The following is an 18,771-nucleotide window of genomic DNA, read 5'->3' on the forward strand; positions in this document are numbered from 1 at the left end:
TGTTTTTGCTTGCCTCCCCTTCTTTTTCTCCTCTTCTTTCTTCTTTTATTATTATTACTATGTTATTATACTGATTTGAAATTTGGCCCTTAGAGAGCCGGATTTGTCGTCTATTCTACCTGAGGTTCAAAACAGTCGCTGATCCATCCAGTCTGGTCATTATTATCCTCGGTTTTTCATATTTTTACTGTCTTTGCCCAATCCTACGTCCTCGGCTCTTATTCACCCCAGGGATCCACATGCATGTATGCCTCTTATGCTCTGATTGTGCCTTGTTACGATTCTCTGTATTGTTTTCTATTTTCCCTAATAAAAATTATTTAAAAAAAAAAAAAAAAAAAACCCACTCCTGCCCAGACCAATTTTTAGCTTTTAGAGCTGTCACATTTTGAATGATAATTGCGCAGTCATGCTACACTGTATTCAAAGGACATTTTTATCCTTTTTTCACACGAATTGAGCTTTCTTTTGGTGGTATTTAATCAAAAACTTGGGGTTTTATTTTTTGCTAAACAAACAAAAAAGACAGAAATTTTTGAAAAAAAAAAATATATTTCATAGTTTGTTATAAAATGTTGCAAACGGGTAATTTTTCTCCTTCATTGATATTCGTTGATGAGGCTGCACTGATAGGCACTGATGGGCTGCACTGATAGGCACAGATAAAGCGACACTGATAGGCACTGATAAGACGGCCCTGATGGGTGGCACTGATGGGCGTCACTGATGAGTGACACTGATGGGTGGCACTGACAGATGTCACTGATGGGCACTGGTAGGTGGCACTGGTAGGTGGTATTGATAGGCAGCACTGGTGATGAGGCACTGATTGGTGACATTTATAGGTGGCACTGTGGGCACTGATGGGTGGTACTGTGGGCACTGGTTTGTGGCACTGGTGGGCACTTGTAGGTGGCGCTGGTGGGCACTGGTAGGTGGCACAGGTGGGCACAAAAGCCTCTGCAGAGGCTCTCCACGATTGGGACTGATGTCCCTCTCACAGCCGCCGGTGATCAGCTTTTTAAAAATAGCCGATTACTGGCTCTGTTTACATCACAGCCAATGACAGCTGATCACGTGGTAAGGGGTCGGGATCTCGCTGACCACAGAGCGAGCCGTGTGCATCCTGCAGGGCGCGTGCAGGCCGCTCGAACACATGAGGACGTCTATGGACTCCCTCCCGGCAAATTAGGTTTGCGCTGTAGCCGTCTTTCGGCTATAGTGCAGACGGGAGGTGGTTAATAATGTAATAAACATAATGGTGTTGATTTCCTAAAACTGGAGAGTACAAAATCTGGTGCAGCTCTGCGTGGTAACCAATCAGCTTCTAACTTCAGATTGTTCAGTTACGTTTTGACAATAAAACCTGGCTGATTTGTTTCTATGCAGAGCTGCACCAGATTTTTCACTCTCCAGTTTTAGTAAATCAACCCCATTATGTGTTTAGGTGTCTTGATATTTTATATTGCAATTTTTTAATACCTGATAGACCAACTGGACATACTTCAGACACCTACACTCATTACTACTCGATCCTGTGGAAACATGGCAACCAATTCAGGGTGTTTAATATATTAAAAAAAAAAAAATTCCATCTGTATATTTAAGAGGTCCTGTCATGCTTTTTTTCTATTACAACGGATGTTTACATACCTTGTAATAGGAATAAAAGTGATTTTTTTTTTTAAAAGTGTAAAAATCAAAAATAAAAGGTAAAATAAATAAGAAAAAAAAAATGTATTAAACGCGCCCCGTCCCGACAAGCTCACGTGCAGAAGTGAAAGCATACGTGAGTAGTGCCCGCATATGAAAACAGTATTCAAACCACACATGTGGGGTATCACCGCGATCGGTAGAGTTAGAGCAATAATTCTAGCCCTAGACCTCTTCTGTAACTTAAAGCAGAGATTCACACAAAAATTGAACCTCTGCTTTTCGGAACCCTCCCCCCCTCCGGTGTCACATTTGGCACCTTTCAGGGGGAGGGGGGTGCAGATACCTATCTAAGACAGGTATTTGCACCCACTTCCGGGCATAGATTCCCATGGGAGTCTCTGCCTCTTCCTGTCCCGCTGCGTTGTCTGCTAGGACACACACGGGTTCCAGAGACAGCGTGGACCATTCTCATTGTGTTGCGGCGACTCGCGCATGCACAGTAGGGAACCAGGAAGTGAAGCCGCAAGGCTTAATTTTCTGATTCCTATACCGAAAATGGTGACGGCAGCATCCGAGGACCGAGGGACGGTTCGGCCTCAGGTGCCGACATCGACCCTGGAACAGGTGAGTGTCCTTATTTTAAAAGTCAGCAGCTGCAGTATTTGTAGCTGCTGACTTAAAAAAAAAAAAAAAATGTGCGGGACTCCCTCTTTAAAACATGCAACCTGTAGGTTTTTAAGGGTAAAGGTTTGTTCACGAGCGGGCGCAATTTTGAAGTGTGACATGTTGGTTTCCAATTTACTCTGCGTAGCATTATCTTTCACAATATAAAAAAATTGGGCAAATATTAATGTTGTCTTATTTTTTAATTCAGAAAAGTAGGACCACGCCTGTAAGACCACTGCGCAAATATGGTGTGACAGAAAGTATTGCAACAGCTGCCATTTTATTCTCTAGGGTCTTAGAAATTTTTTTTTATAATGTTTGGGAGTTCTAAGTAATTTTCTAGAAAAAAAAACCCTGTTTTTAACTTGTAAACAACAAATCTCAGAAAGAGGCTCGGTCCTTAAGTGGTTAATATGTATGTTCGTAATTTCGTGTTCTCCAATCGTTCTTTGGAATGGGCAGTGTATTAGTGAGTGATGTATCTTACTTACTTAATATCTTTAGCCAATCAGCTTATCCCTTTTGTGTCTGAGTCACACTGCATTCCTGAATCTTTTTTAGATTAGGTTGAGGAGGAGACTGAGTCAGGTCTCGTGACTGAGGGAGTGGACTGGAGTAGTACAGGACTTATTAGAAAAGCAAGCAAAGGATTATTATTCGTTATTTTCTATGAAAGTACGAATCAACGAAAAAGGCAATCTCTCAAAAGTAACAATTACTAAATTACGAGTAGTGTACCGAATAAACGAAAATTATTAGCTAACAAAATTACGAATTTAGAATCAAAGAAAATTAGAACGGAATTACGAATCATTTTGTATCAACGAAAATATATCTGTTACGAAAAAATGAACGAGTCAGAATATGAAAACTCGTGTCTTACGAAATTATGAATCGCTAGACTAACGGAATTACGAATCATTTTGTATCAACAAAAATATATCTGTTATGAAAAAACGATCGAGACCGAATATGAAAACTCGTGTCTTACGAAATTATTAATTGCTAAACCAACAAATCATTTTGTATCAATGAAAATATAACTGTTCCGAAAATCCGAATATGAAAACTCGCGTCTCACGGAATTACGAATTTTTACGAATCAATGGAAACCTAAAGAAACAAAATAATTTTTTTTGCTGTGCACATGTCTAATGCCCTGTACATATGACCGGTTTTCCCGGCGGAATAAACTTTGAAGGTTTTTCCGATGGAGTTCCAACGGAATTCCACTGAAGCTGTCTTGCGTACACACGATCACAACAAATTCTGACGGTCAAAAACGCGGTGACGTACAACACGTACGACGGCACTAGAAAAAGGAACTTCAATAGCGAGTAGCCAATAGCTTCTGTCTCGTACTTGCTTCAGAGCATGCATTGTTTTTGGCCCGTCAGAACAGCATACAGACGAGCGGATTTCCCAATAGGAATTGGTTGCGTTCTATTTCTAGCTCCGTCAGAATTTTCGAAAAAAAAAAAAAAGTCAGATGGGGCATACACACGGTCGAAATATATGAAGAAAAGCTTCCGTCCGACTTTTTCTGTCGGACATTCCGCTTGTATGTACGCGACATAACTGTTATGGAGGGATTATGTTTCTCCCCCATGTGCAGTAACATCGTACATGTATGGTAGTTATTCTTATTAGTAAAATTGATAAAAGAAGAAAAATAAGCTGCGGCGTGGAAAGATGAGACGGATATTTCTCATGCTGTGTGTAACACAACGCTTTGTGTTTCTTCTGACTACTGCCAGAAGTCGGTTTGAGTCATCGTTAGGGCTCATAGAGTTTCTCTGCTCAGTCGTAACACAAAGTTGCATAAGAAAGCTTCATTCACATTCACAGCCTGGAAAACACTTACAGCATAGGAAACATCCCCTTCCATCTTTAAAGTGAAACAGAATTTCAACATCAGAATCCTTGTGCACAGGGAAGAGTATATTGCAGAATTCAATGTGTGCATGTCATGGAGTTATGTAAACCCTAATGCCCTGTACACACGGTCGGACGTTCCGACGGAAAATCTTGTTTTCGGAAAATCCGATCGTGTGTGGGCTCCATCTGACTTTTTCCGTCGGAATTTCTGACACACAAGTTTGAGAGCAGGATCTGAAATTTTCCGACAACAAAATCAGAACGTTTAAATTCCGATCGTGTGTAGACAATTCCGACAGACAAAGTGCCACAGGTAAGTACGACATGTTTGTTATTGGGCACGCTCCCGGCATTCGGCGTCCATAGAGGCAGAATGCGGGACTCGCCCCCCCTGAGCTTGCGTCATTGGATTTGATTGACAGCAGTGGGAGCCAATGGCTGCGCTGCTATCAATCTAATCCATCTATTCAGTGCCGCCAGCTATCAGCAAAATTGTATTTTGACAGCACGGAAAGCTCCCCACTGGCAGAATACAATGCCACAGGGAGAAGAATTCCCCCATCCACATTGAATGCGTGGATGGGACAATAACTTCATTTTTGTTCATTCAACCCGCTGGTTGAATGAAAAAAAAACAAAAAACAAACTTATAGCCAGCCTAGGCCTTGTCTCTGCGGATAACTAACACTGACTGAGAAAACAAGTATGAAACAGGAGAAGACTGGAAAGCAGGGAAGAACATAGGGAGATACCAAATTACATAAGTAAACAGTTGTAGTGGCCCTAAGCCACTGCTAGATGGCACCGTCACAGTCCCGGGGCATGCTGGGACTGTGACGTCATAAGGGGTGGAGTCACGGGTGACATCACCCGGTGACCACGCTTCATGCCTATATAAGTCGTTGCACAAGTCGCACATGACATTACAGCGGGAGAGAGCGTCATGTCAACATCGGAAGAAGAAAAGAGGGATCAAGACGATGAAGAAGACCGGGCCATCGCTAGCAAAAGAGCGGCAAAAGAGCAGAAGATAGTGGAGGAGCCCGGAAGAAGAACCGGACACTGGGAGAAGAACCAGAGACCCGGAGAAGAGGCCAGAGAGCAGGAGAAGAAGCGGACACTGGGAGAAGAGGCCGAAGAGAGCGGAGGAGTCAGAAGAGACCCTCAAAGTCAGAAGAATACCCTCGGAGCTGCCTAATAAATTACTTTAAAAACCTGTCTAGTGTGTTTTTTTATTGACACTTTTTTTCCCCCAGGTGAATGGGTAGGGGTACGATGTACCCCATACTCATTCACATAGGGTGGGGGCCAGGATCTGGATGTCCCCTTATTAAAGGGGGCTCCCAGATTCCGATAAGCCCCCCGCCCACAGACCCCGACAATGGCCAGGGTTGTCGGGAAGAGGCCCTTGTCCTCATCAACATGGTGCTTTGGAGTGGGGGGGGCGCAGGGTGCCCCCTTCCCCAAAGCACCCACCCCCATGTTGAGTACTGGTACGGTTCAGGAGGGGGGGCGCTCGCTTGTCCCCACCCCCTTTCCTGACCGGCTGGGCTGTATGCACGGATAAGGGTCCAGTATGAATTTTGGGGGGACCTCCATGCCGTTTTTTAAGCATAGGGGTTCTCCTTAAAATCCATACCAGACCTAAGGGCCTGGTATGCTCTTGGAGGGGAACCCATGCCAGTTTTTTATTTAAAATTTGGAGTGGAGTTCCCCCTCGAGAGCTGATTATGCTGTGATTGGCCACAGCCAAAGTCGCCTGGCCTGGGGGTGACTTGAAGTCATGTTGTAAATCACCCCAAGTTGTGTTGAAGCCACCCCAAGTTGCGCTGTTATTCATACTCATGTCGTGTCCAAGTTGCCTCCCAACATCGAGCTGCAAGTCGTGTTGCCCCTGTGTGAATGCACTCTAGGGAGATTTACCCTCTATGTTTATCCTAATTACTATTATCACTGAGAATGAAAGTGAAAGAAAATCACAATCCGGGTTGTCACCAGAACAGGAACAGAAGGAAAACCTTCCAATGGGGACACTTCACTTGTTCTGGTGACAGCCAGAAATTTCCTCACATTGAGAAAATTTCCCCTCACTTCCAGTTCTGGCTATCAGACAGGAAGTGAAAGGAAACCTCTGCAATTGGACACCAATGGCAAAAAACCTAACAGGGTTCATAACTCTCCCTTACTCTATCCAAAAAAGAAAAGCTTTGCCTTTAGTTCTTTTTTAGGTTCCATTCACATTTGATGTATGATTTTTTATTTTTGCGATTTACACGCAATTCTGCGTGTCATGCATAGGGCAGCAGATTCACTTGAATAGGCTGGCCAATGTGCAGTTCCGGCCCCGGAGAAGCTCAGGATTGACATTTTGGCCCTGAGCTAGGTGTGTTTTTGTTTTTTTTCATGTGCATTTTGCCAAAATATTTGCTTGTTTTGTGTCTGCAAAATCGCACCACATTCGGGGTACCATTAGGGATGAATGGCACCCAAATTCATTTTATCGTGATTTTAGTGTGATTTGGAAAAGCCGGCAGAATTGTGCCAATTCTGCCACAATTCCAAATTGCTCAGATGTGAACAGGGCCTAACCCTGGGATTACATCTATGCGGTTTCACGCGCGTTTTGCAGTGCATTTTGCGTTTTTGAACATGCGATTTTGTTGCGAGTCTATTGAAGTCCATTACACACAAAACGCAATCTGCTGCGGCAACAAAAAATAAGTCCCTGACCCTTTCCAGAAACACATCGGCTGAAAAACGCATAGATGGGAATGCGTACCATAGGAAACCATGTTAATGGACTGTAGTGCGTTTCTGCAAACCACAAAACGCACTAAAAAATGCATAGGTGTGAACTTAGACTTAATGTGAATAAGAAATCTTTAGAGAATAGTGGTGTTTGTATTCTGTAGATCTAGAGGACGGTAGAGAGATAACGTATCAGTTGTCACCCTCTGTGTCACCATGTTATTTACTATAACTCTGTGTATTAGCAATCAGTGCGGAGCGAGGTCACATGACAGTGTGTTTATCTGTACCGCCTGATTGGCTGGTTTATTTACCCATCTATTATAGGCAGAGAGATCCTGTGATCACACCTTGTCCTGGCATGTTCTATCCAGGTGACTCCTCTGTCAACTATCTCCTGCATTCTTTCCAGTAATAAAAGTCACTCCAATCCGACTGCAGAGAACAACAACAAGTTCAAAGACAGGATTAAAGAGGCCCTGTCACCACTCCATTCATTTTTTAAATTACACACTCTTGTGTGTTGGGCTGCACACAAAATTGTGTGTTGGGCTGTATGAAAAAAAAAAAGGAAAGCATTTTTCGTTTAGCTTCTCAATTCAGTTACAATAGAAAACATACATCACCAAACATAGACTATATTGTCTCAAGTATTACCTTAGAGTGTAAGCTCCTTGAGGGTAGGGACTGATGTGATTGTACAATGTATATGTAAAGCACTGCGTACGTTGACGGCACTATATGAGAACCTGAAATAAATAATAAATAAGTATTGAGATGCTTTTCTTTACACACACATGAACTTTAATGGCATCCCAGTCTTAGTCCGTAGGGTTCATTATTGAGTTGGCCCACCCTTTGCAGCTATAACAGCTTCAACTCTTCTGGGAAGGCTGTCCACAAGGTTTAGGAGTGTGTCTATGGGAATGTTTGACCATTCCTCCAGAAGCTCATTTGTGAGGTCAAGCACTGAATTTGGACGAAAAGGCCTGACTCACGTTCTACGCTTTAATTTATCGGGTTGAGGTCAATCAAGTTCCTGCACCCCAAACTCGCTCATCCATGTCTTTATGGACCTTAGACTAGCACTAGACGAGGGTGCGCTTCCCTACGCACCTAAAGGCCACTTAACTAAAACCTAACCTTTATTGTAAATCATAAAAAGTATGTAAATGACCATATCAGGTATACCTATAGGATGAGGTCAATGCCATTATATATAAAAGTCAATGTTCTATCTCTATGTTTAATACGGCTACCAAATTGAAAACATAAACTTAATGTACCATCGTTCTATAAATTAGAAAATAGGACAGACATTTGGAGGCAGCTATGGACTCTCGTGGTATGGCAAAGACTCACATACACAAGTATTGAAAAAGTATGAATTTATTATGACATAAACATCATTTTAAAAAAGTCCTATAAGGAGAAAATATAAAATACATAGTATTAGATCTCTGAAGAGGAACTACATGCAACAGGTAGATTTTTTTAAATGTCGCCTATAGAGATTTTTAAGAATAAGAGTTTGACGCACAATATTGAAGCATGACATGTTGGGTATCAATTTACTCAATATTATCTTTCACAATATAAAAAAATTGGGATAACTTTACTGGTGTCTTATTTTTTAATTCAAAAAAGTATATTTTTTCAAAAAAAGTGCGCTTGTAAGACCGCTGCGCAAATACGGTGTGACAGAAAGTTATGTAATAACCCCCATTTTATTCTCTAGGGGGTTTGAAAAAACATTTATAATGTTTGGGGGTTCTAAGTAATTTTCTAGCAAGAAAAACTGTTTTAACTTGTAAACAGCACATCTAAAAAAGAGGCCTGGTCTTAAAGTGGTTAAGCCCCTAAGGGCACCCTCCCGGGTGAGTGTGGGAACCAAGTCAGGATATACAAATAGACAGTGAACTGTCAAGGATAAATGGAAAATAGGATGGTATATAAATAAAGTAGCAAAAGAGATTGCTGGTAGTATATATCTGCAATTAATTTAATTAATTTACTGGGCATATCAGAAATGGTAATACTCAGATACAATAAGATGTGTATATATATATATATATATATATATATATATATATATTTATCTATATCTATATCTATCTCTATGTGGTAATATTAGCAATAGCACCTACCAAGTTTAAATGGTGAAAACTTCTCTTGAATATATACGCAGGGGCGTAACTATGGGGGGTGCAGCAGTTGCAACCGCAACCGGGCCCTGTGATGCAGGGGGCCCATGCAGCCCCCTCTACATATGGCCGACAGCAGCATAGGCAGCTAGGGGTACCAGTGCACCATGCACACGGGTGGCTGGAGGTGGAGGGTGACTAGCAGAGCTCCATGCTCGACTATCGCACTGGCTGCTCTTTAGTTGTGCATTCCCTGCATGACCTGTGTCCTCGGCCGGCTCCTAAGAGTACCCCTCTCCTGCTCCATGCATTGCCGCTCAGTCCGATGTCTGTTCTCCCCAGCCAGAGTCCCGCCCCCCCTGAGTCTGGCCCACACTGCACTGCATACTTCTCCTGGGTAAACAAACTTTAAGCACACAGATGCAGAAGCCCGGAGGACACTGCAGGCTTGTCTGCCAGCCCCCCTCCTCCCCCGTCATACACAGATGATGAAAGGTCTTTCTGGTAGATATGCTGATCGCCCGTCCAACACACTGGATGGAGCCCAGGCCAACATGGATGAGTGCGCGGCCTACAGCTTGGTCATGGTGAGTGAGAGGACCCCATCCCCCATACACCATTACATACCCCCTCTATCTCCCCCTGGGGACAGGGACCCCTTCTCACGTGGGGACAGGGACCCCCATCTCCCCTGGGGACAGGGACCCCTTCTCACCTGGGGGCAGTAACTTCATCTGCCCTGGAGAAAAGGAACTCATCTCTTCTGGGGACGGGGACCCCATCCTGCCTAGGGACAGTCCCCCAATGGGGCACCTAAAAATAAAAAATAAAAATAATAAAAAAAAACTACTGATACCAGTGGTGGAACTACAGGGCTCACAAAGGTCATACCTGTGACCACGCCCTGGAGTTCCACCGCCGGACCTGGAGGGAAGGGCCCTGGCTGGGGTTCAGGGGGGCCCTTCATGGTTTCTTGCATCGGGGCCCTGAAGGTTCTAGTTACGCCACTGTATATACGTATAAACAATATGAGGGCTATAAATTCCTCCTATAATCAATATAAAGGCTCCATGCTGTAGGATATGTAAATTAAAGGTCTACTCACCAACACCACCTGGTATCAAGAGATAGGGGATATCCGTCTCTCCTCCCATCTATTGGCCACAAATAAAAAGGAGATGAACAGAAAAAGAGAAGATGTGCTAGTAAATGATTTCTTACTGAGGATATGGGCTATCTATCTTCTGCCCTATGACATTGTCTATCTCTCAGATATGTAATACGGTACACTCATCCATGTGGGCACAAATAACCACTAATGGACGAGCCCCATATATCACCATATCCACAAAAAAATCTTCTCTCTCGATCAAGGCTACATTGACACAAAAAAGAAAAATGGAGGGGAGGGGGGAGAGAATGTGTCAGGACAAACGCCTGGTCTTCCTGCATTACCAGTTTACCATATTGGAACTGTAAACGACTGTTCTCATTTGCTTCTGCTGTGAAATGCCTATATACACTGTGTATGTGAGTATAACCATTGTCGTTTTAATGTGGAATAACATTTATTTTGCTAATGCGCTAGGTAGGTGCTCCCTTCTCTTACTATTGTTGTGCATCTGTCGTAAACCAGCCCTTAGAGAGTAGATCACTAAAACTGAAATTCCTGTTGCCGGGGATGCCCAAAATCTGACATGTACCTTAGTGCAGACTTCTGGAAAAATCAGTGAGCCAATCACACAAGCAGGAAATGACAATTCTGGGGGTGTTCTATAAACAAATGGTGTACAGAACACCTCCAGGTTGTCACATTGCATTGAATTTTACAGAACATTACAGCAGCTGCAGAGTGAAAAGGAAAGGTCATTTTAATAACCTTATATTATAATATGGCTTATGTAGCAATTGTATATGATATAATATTTTTAATTATATACCATATTTTTTCCAAGATACTGGAGTTACCCTTAAAATAAGAGTTTGTTTGAACCATTAGGATAAACTGTGAGAGTATTGTGTTATTTAGCATCCTCTGCCTTGTGGTTGTGGGTTGGAATCTGTTCCATTATGTGGGTTCCTTATTATTTTGGTTGCTGCAAAAACAATAAAAATCCCCGACACTTTATTACTATACCTGTGCACCCTTCCTAATTCCTACTATCCAATCAAAAGTACCGAATGCAGCCATTGCCACCTCCATACCACAAACACAGTTACTGCAAAGCTTTAACATTGCTGACTGCCTTCTGAAAATGCCTATTGCCTGGCTGCCATGCTGATTTTCTTGGTCCAGAGCATTTAGAAGATGTATAATTTCTGCCAGAGGGAAGGCAGGTTCAAACAAAGGCAATTGGGTTGATTTTCTAAAACTGGAGAGTACAAAATGTTTTTTTTTGGTTGAACTGGATGGACTTGTGTCTTTTTTCAACCTGACTAACTATGTAACTATGTAAAATCCGGTGCAGCTGTGCATCTGGTCCCAATCAGCTTCTAACTTCAACTTGTTCAATTAACCACTACAGCCCCGAGCTATGGCTGAAAGATGGCTACAGCGCAGCTCTCTCGTTCTAGTAGGGCGTCTACGAATGTCCTTCCAGAATCACGCCCCTTGTGCGATCAAAAAATCTGTCTCAAAAAATGCTAAACATTTCATATGAGTACAGTGTTGCATTGCCATTCAAAGATCAACAGCACTGAAAGCTGAACATTGGCTTGGGCAAGACGAGGATGAAAGTGCCCAGTATTGAAGTGGTTAAGCTTTGAGAAAAAAAATAAAAGAACAACCCAAAATTAATTCTCCTTCCCATGACAATTGCAATGATACCACATATGTGTATGTTATTTGTTGTTTGTACCCATAGTACAGCTGAGAAGTAATAATGCGCATTTTGCGTTCATTTTTTTTTCTGTCCTACCTAAAACACAATTAAAAAAAAAAAAAAAATCTAAATATACTGATCCTGACCTCTGACCTAAACACTAACCCTGGCACTGGCCTACATAAAATCTTAATCTAGGTGCTTTTTCTTTATTTTAATTTAATTTTTTTAGTATTTTATTTATATGTAATATTTTTACAAACATTTTTTTTTTTTTTCTGCATGGAAAGACAAAGAGACCCCTCTATCAGAACACAATAACAGCCGGAGGAGTCACCCATCCACCTCGATTGTGTGGATGACAGAATTCATAGTTTTTTTGTTTTTTTTTGATTAAGTCATCTATCACCACCCTAAGATAGAAGGGTGGGACCTAGTGGCCTTTCATTCCTTTCTCCAATACGGCTTGGAGACTAAAATTTTTAAGAATTTTTAATGAGTGTAACATGAAACATGGTCCATAAATATGGACTATGGGGGGAGTTACTAAAACTGGAGCACTCCGAATCTGGTGCAGCTTTGCATGGTAGCCAATCAGCTTCTAACTTAAACTTTGACAAAAAAAAAAAAAAACTGGAAGCTGATTGGTTTCTATGCAGAGCTTCACCAGATTTTGTACCCTCCAGTTTTAGTACACAGCCCTCTATAACATTAACTGCAGAAAAATTCAGATCTCCTGCTCTGCCAGACAGGGCTGGGCTGTGCTGCCATGCTGTGTAAACCTGGGAACTAGATGAACGGTAATACAAATCCTCTGTCAGATAAAACAAACCCTATATAGCCATACCTCCCAACTTTCTAAAATGGGAATGAGGGAAGCCTAATAGCAAAAGTAGTAGGCATAGGGCACACCCCCTGCCACACCCCCTTAAAGGAGAATCGTACATAAAAAAATGATTAGCTAAACCCATACCTCCCAACATTTTAAGATGGGAATGAGGGACACCTACCAGCAAACATATGTAGGCATAGGACACATATATACATATGTAGGCATAGGACATGCCCGCTGCCACACCCCCTTAAAGGAGAATTAACCCAAAAAAATCCACAAGGGCTTTTTTTTTTTTACCACTACTATTCCTTTATATTGGCTTTTACAATTTCCAAATGCAGTGAGTTAGAATTTGGATGAAAGGTTTAGCACTGGGAAACACTTTTTGAAAGATAAAAAGTGAATTTTATATACAGTACAACTATAGAGATCAGACCAAATTAAGGGACAAATGAGAAGGAAAGAGGGACAGAGGGACATTGCTCCGAATCAGGAACAGTCCCTTGAAATCAGGGACAGTCCCTCAAAATCAGGGACAGTTGGAGCTATGGTGCTTTTTTTACCACTACTATTCCTTTATATTGGCTTTTGGAATTTACAAATGCAGCAATTTAGAAATTTAATAAAGGGTTTAGTGCTGGGAGACACTTTTTGATAGATAAATAGTACATTTTATATGTAACTATAAAGATCAGACCAAAATGAGGGACAAAAGGGGAGGAAAGAGCGACAGATGGACTTTGATACAAATTAGGGACAGTCCCTTGAAATCAGGGACACTTGGGAGCCATGGATATATGTGTAAATATATATATATATATATATATATATATATATATATATATATATATATATATATATATTTCATCTGTGTAGTACTTAGCTGACAGCTTTAATGACAAAGTCATAGCTAAGTCGACAGGCCCATAACTGAAATACAAAAACTGTCCCAATAAGGGGTAAGTAACCATAAGAGCTGAGGTGACTTAGCTGTCCAAAGATTGGAGAGGCTGATTGCTCATACAGCGACTGACCCCCAACCCCAAGAGCAGGCTGTCTGTAAATTGGTATAGAGAGGTTTACAGAATTATGTCCATAGAATGAGGGGGGGGGGGGGGGGGGGTATGATCTGAGAACAACAGGGGGAATAATATCCATCAGCACATATTTTCTGGTTCACTCTGACTGTGACTGACATGTAGAAAACTACAGAGATGAGACTGACCCCTGATCTCTGGCAACAATCAGGTATTGCTGAAAATGTCATCTCATATCTCAATCACAGAAGAATACAGATTTGCAGGCTGTGAAAAAAAAGTGTAATTTGTCTCCATCTAGTGGCCAAAATGTAGAAGGCATGCTACAATACTTTATTTTTATTTTTTTTAATGCTACTTTAGGCCCATGGTACACAACGGAGTTGATTTGCTAAAAGCAAATAAGCTGTTCACTTTGTAAGGGAAGTTGCACTTTGCAAGTAAATTTGGCCCAGTGCTTAGTGAATGCGGTGAAGTTTCACTTTGCAAATAGCACCCAAACTGGTACAAGGAAAATTAAAAACAAACAGCAAAGAGAGGCTATACTGGTCATGGGACTTTATATGAGGCAAATCCCTTCTAAAAAATATATATTGGGTACATATGATTTCAAATGTATTAAAAATTTGTAATTGGACGTTCCATAGTGACCAAAAGTACATAATAACAGATTTCTAATGCAGTAAATGGATCACTTTTTGCTATTCTGCACTACGTCATGTTAACTGACAATTGCGCAGTCGTGCGACGTAACTCCCAAACAAAATTGACGTCCTTTTTTTCCCCACAAATAGAGCTTTCTTTTGGTGGTATTTTATCACCTCTGCGGTTTTTATTTTTTGCGCTATAACCAGAAAAAGAGTGGCAGTTTTGAAAAAACGCATATTATATATATATATATATATATATATATATATATATATATATATATATATATTTCCCCATTTTAGGCTGATATGTATTCTTCTAGATATTTTTGGTAAAAAAACATTGCAATATGCGTTTATTGATCGGTTTGCGCAAAATTTATAGCGTTTACAAAATAGGGGATAGTTTTATGGCATGTTTATTAATAATTTTTTTTTTTTTTACTAGTAATGGCGGTGATCACGTCTGATATTTTTCACACATTTTTGGGATGATTGTCATTTATACAGCAATCAGTGCTATACAAATGCACTGATTCCTGTGTAAATGACACTGGCAGTAAACAGGATAACCACTAGTGGGCAGGGTAAGGGTTAAATGTGTCCTGGGGCATGTTTCTAACTCTGGGGGGGCGTGGCTACGTGTGACATGTCACTGATCTATGATCACAGGGAGCAGAGATCAGTGACACTTTCACTAGACAGAATTGGGAGATGCTTGTTTACATTAGCATCTCTCCGTTCTTCCTCCCTGTGAGACTCCCCGCAGTGATCGAATCCGTGGGACTCTCAGAGGTCCCGGCCGGCGCGCGCACCACCAACAGCAGCGCGCAAGTGGTGGCACAGCTGCAAATTTAAAGGGACGTGCCTGTACGCCCATTTGCCTGTCCATGCCATTCTGCCAACGTACATCGGCGTGCGCTGGTCGGGAACTGGTTAACTATTTCAGCCATTCTGTGAGACCAGAGTGAGTAGCAGCAGCTGTGAGAGCAGCAGTGTACTTGTATCTACTTCAGTTTCGGTGCTTTTACTATGGATCCCATAATGAGTATGTGAGTAAATGCTCCTGACGTTGCTGTTGATGAGGCTGGAAAGTTCAAATCTAACAAATAGGTCAAATTCCAATTCTACTTTGGCTAACAGCAATGCTAGTGGTGTATTGGATTGGATCATGGGCTCATTAGGGGTATATAAATAGTCTATGAAGCATTGCAAGCAAATACAATTTTTTTTTTAAATAGTGATTTTTCATCATTTGCTATCATTTTTAAGTTTTGTAATGTAAAAAAAAAATAGGGCGCCTTTAAAAACGCTTCTAAATGAAAACGCGGTTAAACACCAGTACCGCATTTAGATGCGTTTGGCATCTGAAACATTGGAAACTTCGGCGTCTGAACAAATTTATTTGCCTTCAAATAAAAGCCTCTAAACGCAACTGCCTAAAAACGACATTAAACGAACTTGTGTACATGTACACATAAGATAACATTGGATGAGTTCAGGGGCAGCTGGAAAAAGCACCCAACTGCCTCTGAATGTCCGTTTACCATATATGTATATGAGGCCGTACTTTCCTTGCCTTTAGTAGATCAACCCCAGTGTTTAAAAAAAAAATGTTTTATTGATTCTAGAACCCTTTGCATGCTAACAGCAATATTATATTTTTACAGGTATTTATATAGCTCCAACAATTTGCGCAGCTCTTTACATATATATTGCGCGTTCACATCAGTCCCTGCCCGCAAATAGCTTACAATCTAAGGTCCCTAACTCATATTCATATATACACATGCTAGGGCTAATTTAGACAAGAGGAAATTAACCTACCAACATGTTACTGGGGTGTGAGAGGAAACCGCCATGCAAGTGGGAAGCCCATGCAAGCAAAGGAAGAACATGCAATATAATATGCAGATATAAGGACCGGAGCTTATTATGGTTGCTCAAAGCACTTGTTGCCTGTATTGTTCATTAATTACATTATCAGGAGATCAATTCCACTTAAAGTGTTTGTTACCCCAACACTTTCTATCCCTGATATGTACCTGTTGTACCATGTACTTGTATGATAAAGTCTCCTATTCTCTATTTGTAATGCTTCCTTGATATGAAATCCCTGGTGTTCCTGCAAGCCCCTCTGCTCTCCTATTAAAAACTGACCACATTAGGCAGAAGAACACACTGTGGTCAGTTCTCTAGCTATGCTGGGAACTCAGTGTATTCTCCAATGAACAGACTTGTCCTGACCCCCACCCTGCACTGCCTTTCACTAGGAAGATCAGTGTAATGTTGCTTCTCCTCCCCTCAGCTCCTATGCAGCTGAGGACAGAGTGAATCTGATCACTTATAAAAAAAAAAGGGAAAACAAGGTATTAATATAATATTTTATATCTATACAGAAATGTTTTGCCTTTCATCTCTATTTTAAATGGAATGTGTTGTTTTACAAGGTGATTGTTTACAATCACTTTAAATGTGTGCCGGGAGGTGGCTCCATAGGGTTGAAGTGTATATAAAGGCAAAACGTTTTTGTTTAGCTTTGGATAAAGTAGGGAAGAATTAGAACCCCTGTTAGGTCTTTATTGCTGTCTGTGTCCCCGCTCGAGACATTCACTCTTTTATTTGTCCTGGAGGCCATTATCACCAATACAGAAAGTGAGAGGAAATATGAAATTCTGGTTGTCACCATCAGACCAAGAGAAGAAGGGAAACCTGTTCCTAGGGAAAAAGTTAACCTCACTTTGGTGGGATATCCTTTTTATTTCCTATTGTGTCTTCAGGACCGTAAGTTTAAAGAGGAAGTAAACCATGATGGGTTTACATCATCTTTGATTCCCTGCAGAGGTAAAGCATAATGGACTACTATGCATCGCATAGTAGCCCATTATGTGTCACTTACCTGACACAGGAGCCAGCAAAGTCACCGCTGTCCCCTGTAGTCTGGAGCGTCCATCTTCTCGGTGGGTCTCACTGCTCCGGCGCTGTCATATAGCGAAGCCATGATGACGTCACTCCCGCGCATGCGCACGGGAGCCGCCACTCGCGGGATATCGCCATTGACAGCGGCACGCTCAGTGCTTTGATGGAAACAGTCCGATGTAGACCACACACAGTCAGAATATCCGACAAAACGGTCCGATCGGACACATTCCATCAGAATCTCCGACCGTGTGTACAAGGGCTAATATTCCTCTTACTGGATACATTTCTGCTTTGTAGGTGGGCAGACAACTTCAGTGCTAAAGGATGTAACGACGAAGCAACTCATCAGTTTCAGCATCCCTTCCTTCAGGTGAGTGACTTCTCTGGATCCTTGTCAGTAATGGCTGAGAACACCATGGGACAAATGACTCCACCTTTCTTTCTTTTTCCTGTTTCTTCCTTCTTTCCTCCCTTCCTTCAATTTTTTCTTGTGTTTTTCCTTCTTCCTTTTCTTTTGTTCTTCTTTATTTAATACTGTTATCTACTTCCTTCCTAGCACCCTTCTCTCTTTCTTTCTTTCTTTCCTTTTCTCCTGTTCCTTCCTTCCTTCCTCCATTCTTTCACTTTTTTTCTTCTGTTCTTTCTTCCGCCTTTCCTTTTGTTCTTCTTTATTTCATGCTGCCATCTTCTTCCTTGCTAGCTTTCTTTCTTTTCTTTCTCTTGTTCTTTCCTTCTTCCCTTTCTTCTGCCTTTTTTTTCCGCTTTCCCTTTTGTTCTTCTGATTTTCATGCTGCCACCTTCTTCCTAGCTCCCTTTTTTCTTTCTTTCTTTCTTTCTTTCTTTCTTTCTTTCTTTCTTTCTTTCTCTCTCTCTCTCTCGTTCTCTTTCTTTCTTTCTCCTGTTTCTTAATTCTTTACTCCCTTCCTTCACTTTTGTTCCTGTTTTTTTCTTCCTCCTTTCCTTTTGTTCTTGTTTATTTCATGCTGTCATCTTCTTCCTTCCTAGCTTCCTTCTCACTTTTTATTTATTTTTCTCCTGTTCCTTCCTTCCTTCCTCCATTCCTTCACTATTTTCTTCCTTCTGTTCTTTTTTCCACCTTTCCTTTTGTTCTTCTTTATTTCATGCTGCCATTTTCTTCCTTGCTAGCTTTCTTTCTTTTCGTTCTCTTGTTCTTTCCTTCCTCCCTTTCTTCTGCCTTTTTTTTCCTCCTTCCCTTTTGTTCTTCTGTATTTCATGCTGCCATCTTCTTCCTAGCTCCCTTTTCTTTCTTTCTTTCTATCTTTCTTTCTTTCTTTCTTTTTCTCTCTCTCTCACCTTCTTTTGTTTTTTCTTTCTCCCGTTTCTTCATTCTTTCGTCCCTTCCTTCACTTTTTTTTTCCTTTTTTTTCTTTCTCCTTTCCTATTGTTCTTGTTTAT

The 18,771-nt window shown here is 41.4% G+C and overlaps 1 protein-coding gene across 1 annotated transcript in view; it reads left to right on the top strand.

The window, feature by feature from the left end:
- The window catches only part of SLC35F6 (solute carrier family 35 member F6), a 64,431-nt gene that overhangs the window by 10,734 nt on the left and 34,926 nt on the right, over positions 1-18,771 (top strand). The window contains exon 2 of the mRNA XM_077489008.1: positions 17,653-17,725. Within this exon, the coding sequence (XP_077345134.1) occupies positions 17,653-17,725 (73 nt within the window). The remainder of the gene's footprint in view (positions 1-17,652; positions 17,726-18,771) is intronic.

This window comes from Lithobates pipiens, unplaced genomic scaffold, assembly GCF_037356315.1.
Source record: "Lithobates pipiens isolate NorthernLeopardFrog02 unplaced genomic scaffold, aLitPip1_a1.2 Scaffold_18, whole genome shotgun sequence".
Lineage (NCBI taxonomy): Eukaryota > Metazoa > Chordata > Amphibia > Anura > Ranidae > Lithobates > Lithobates pipiens.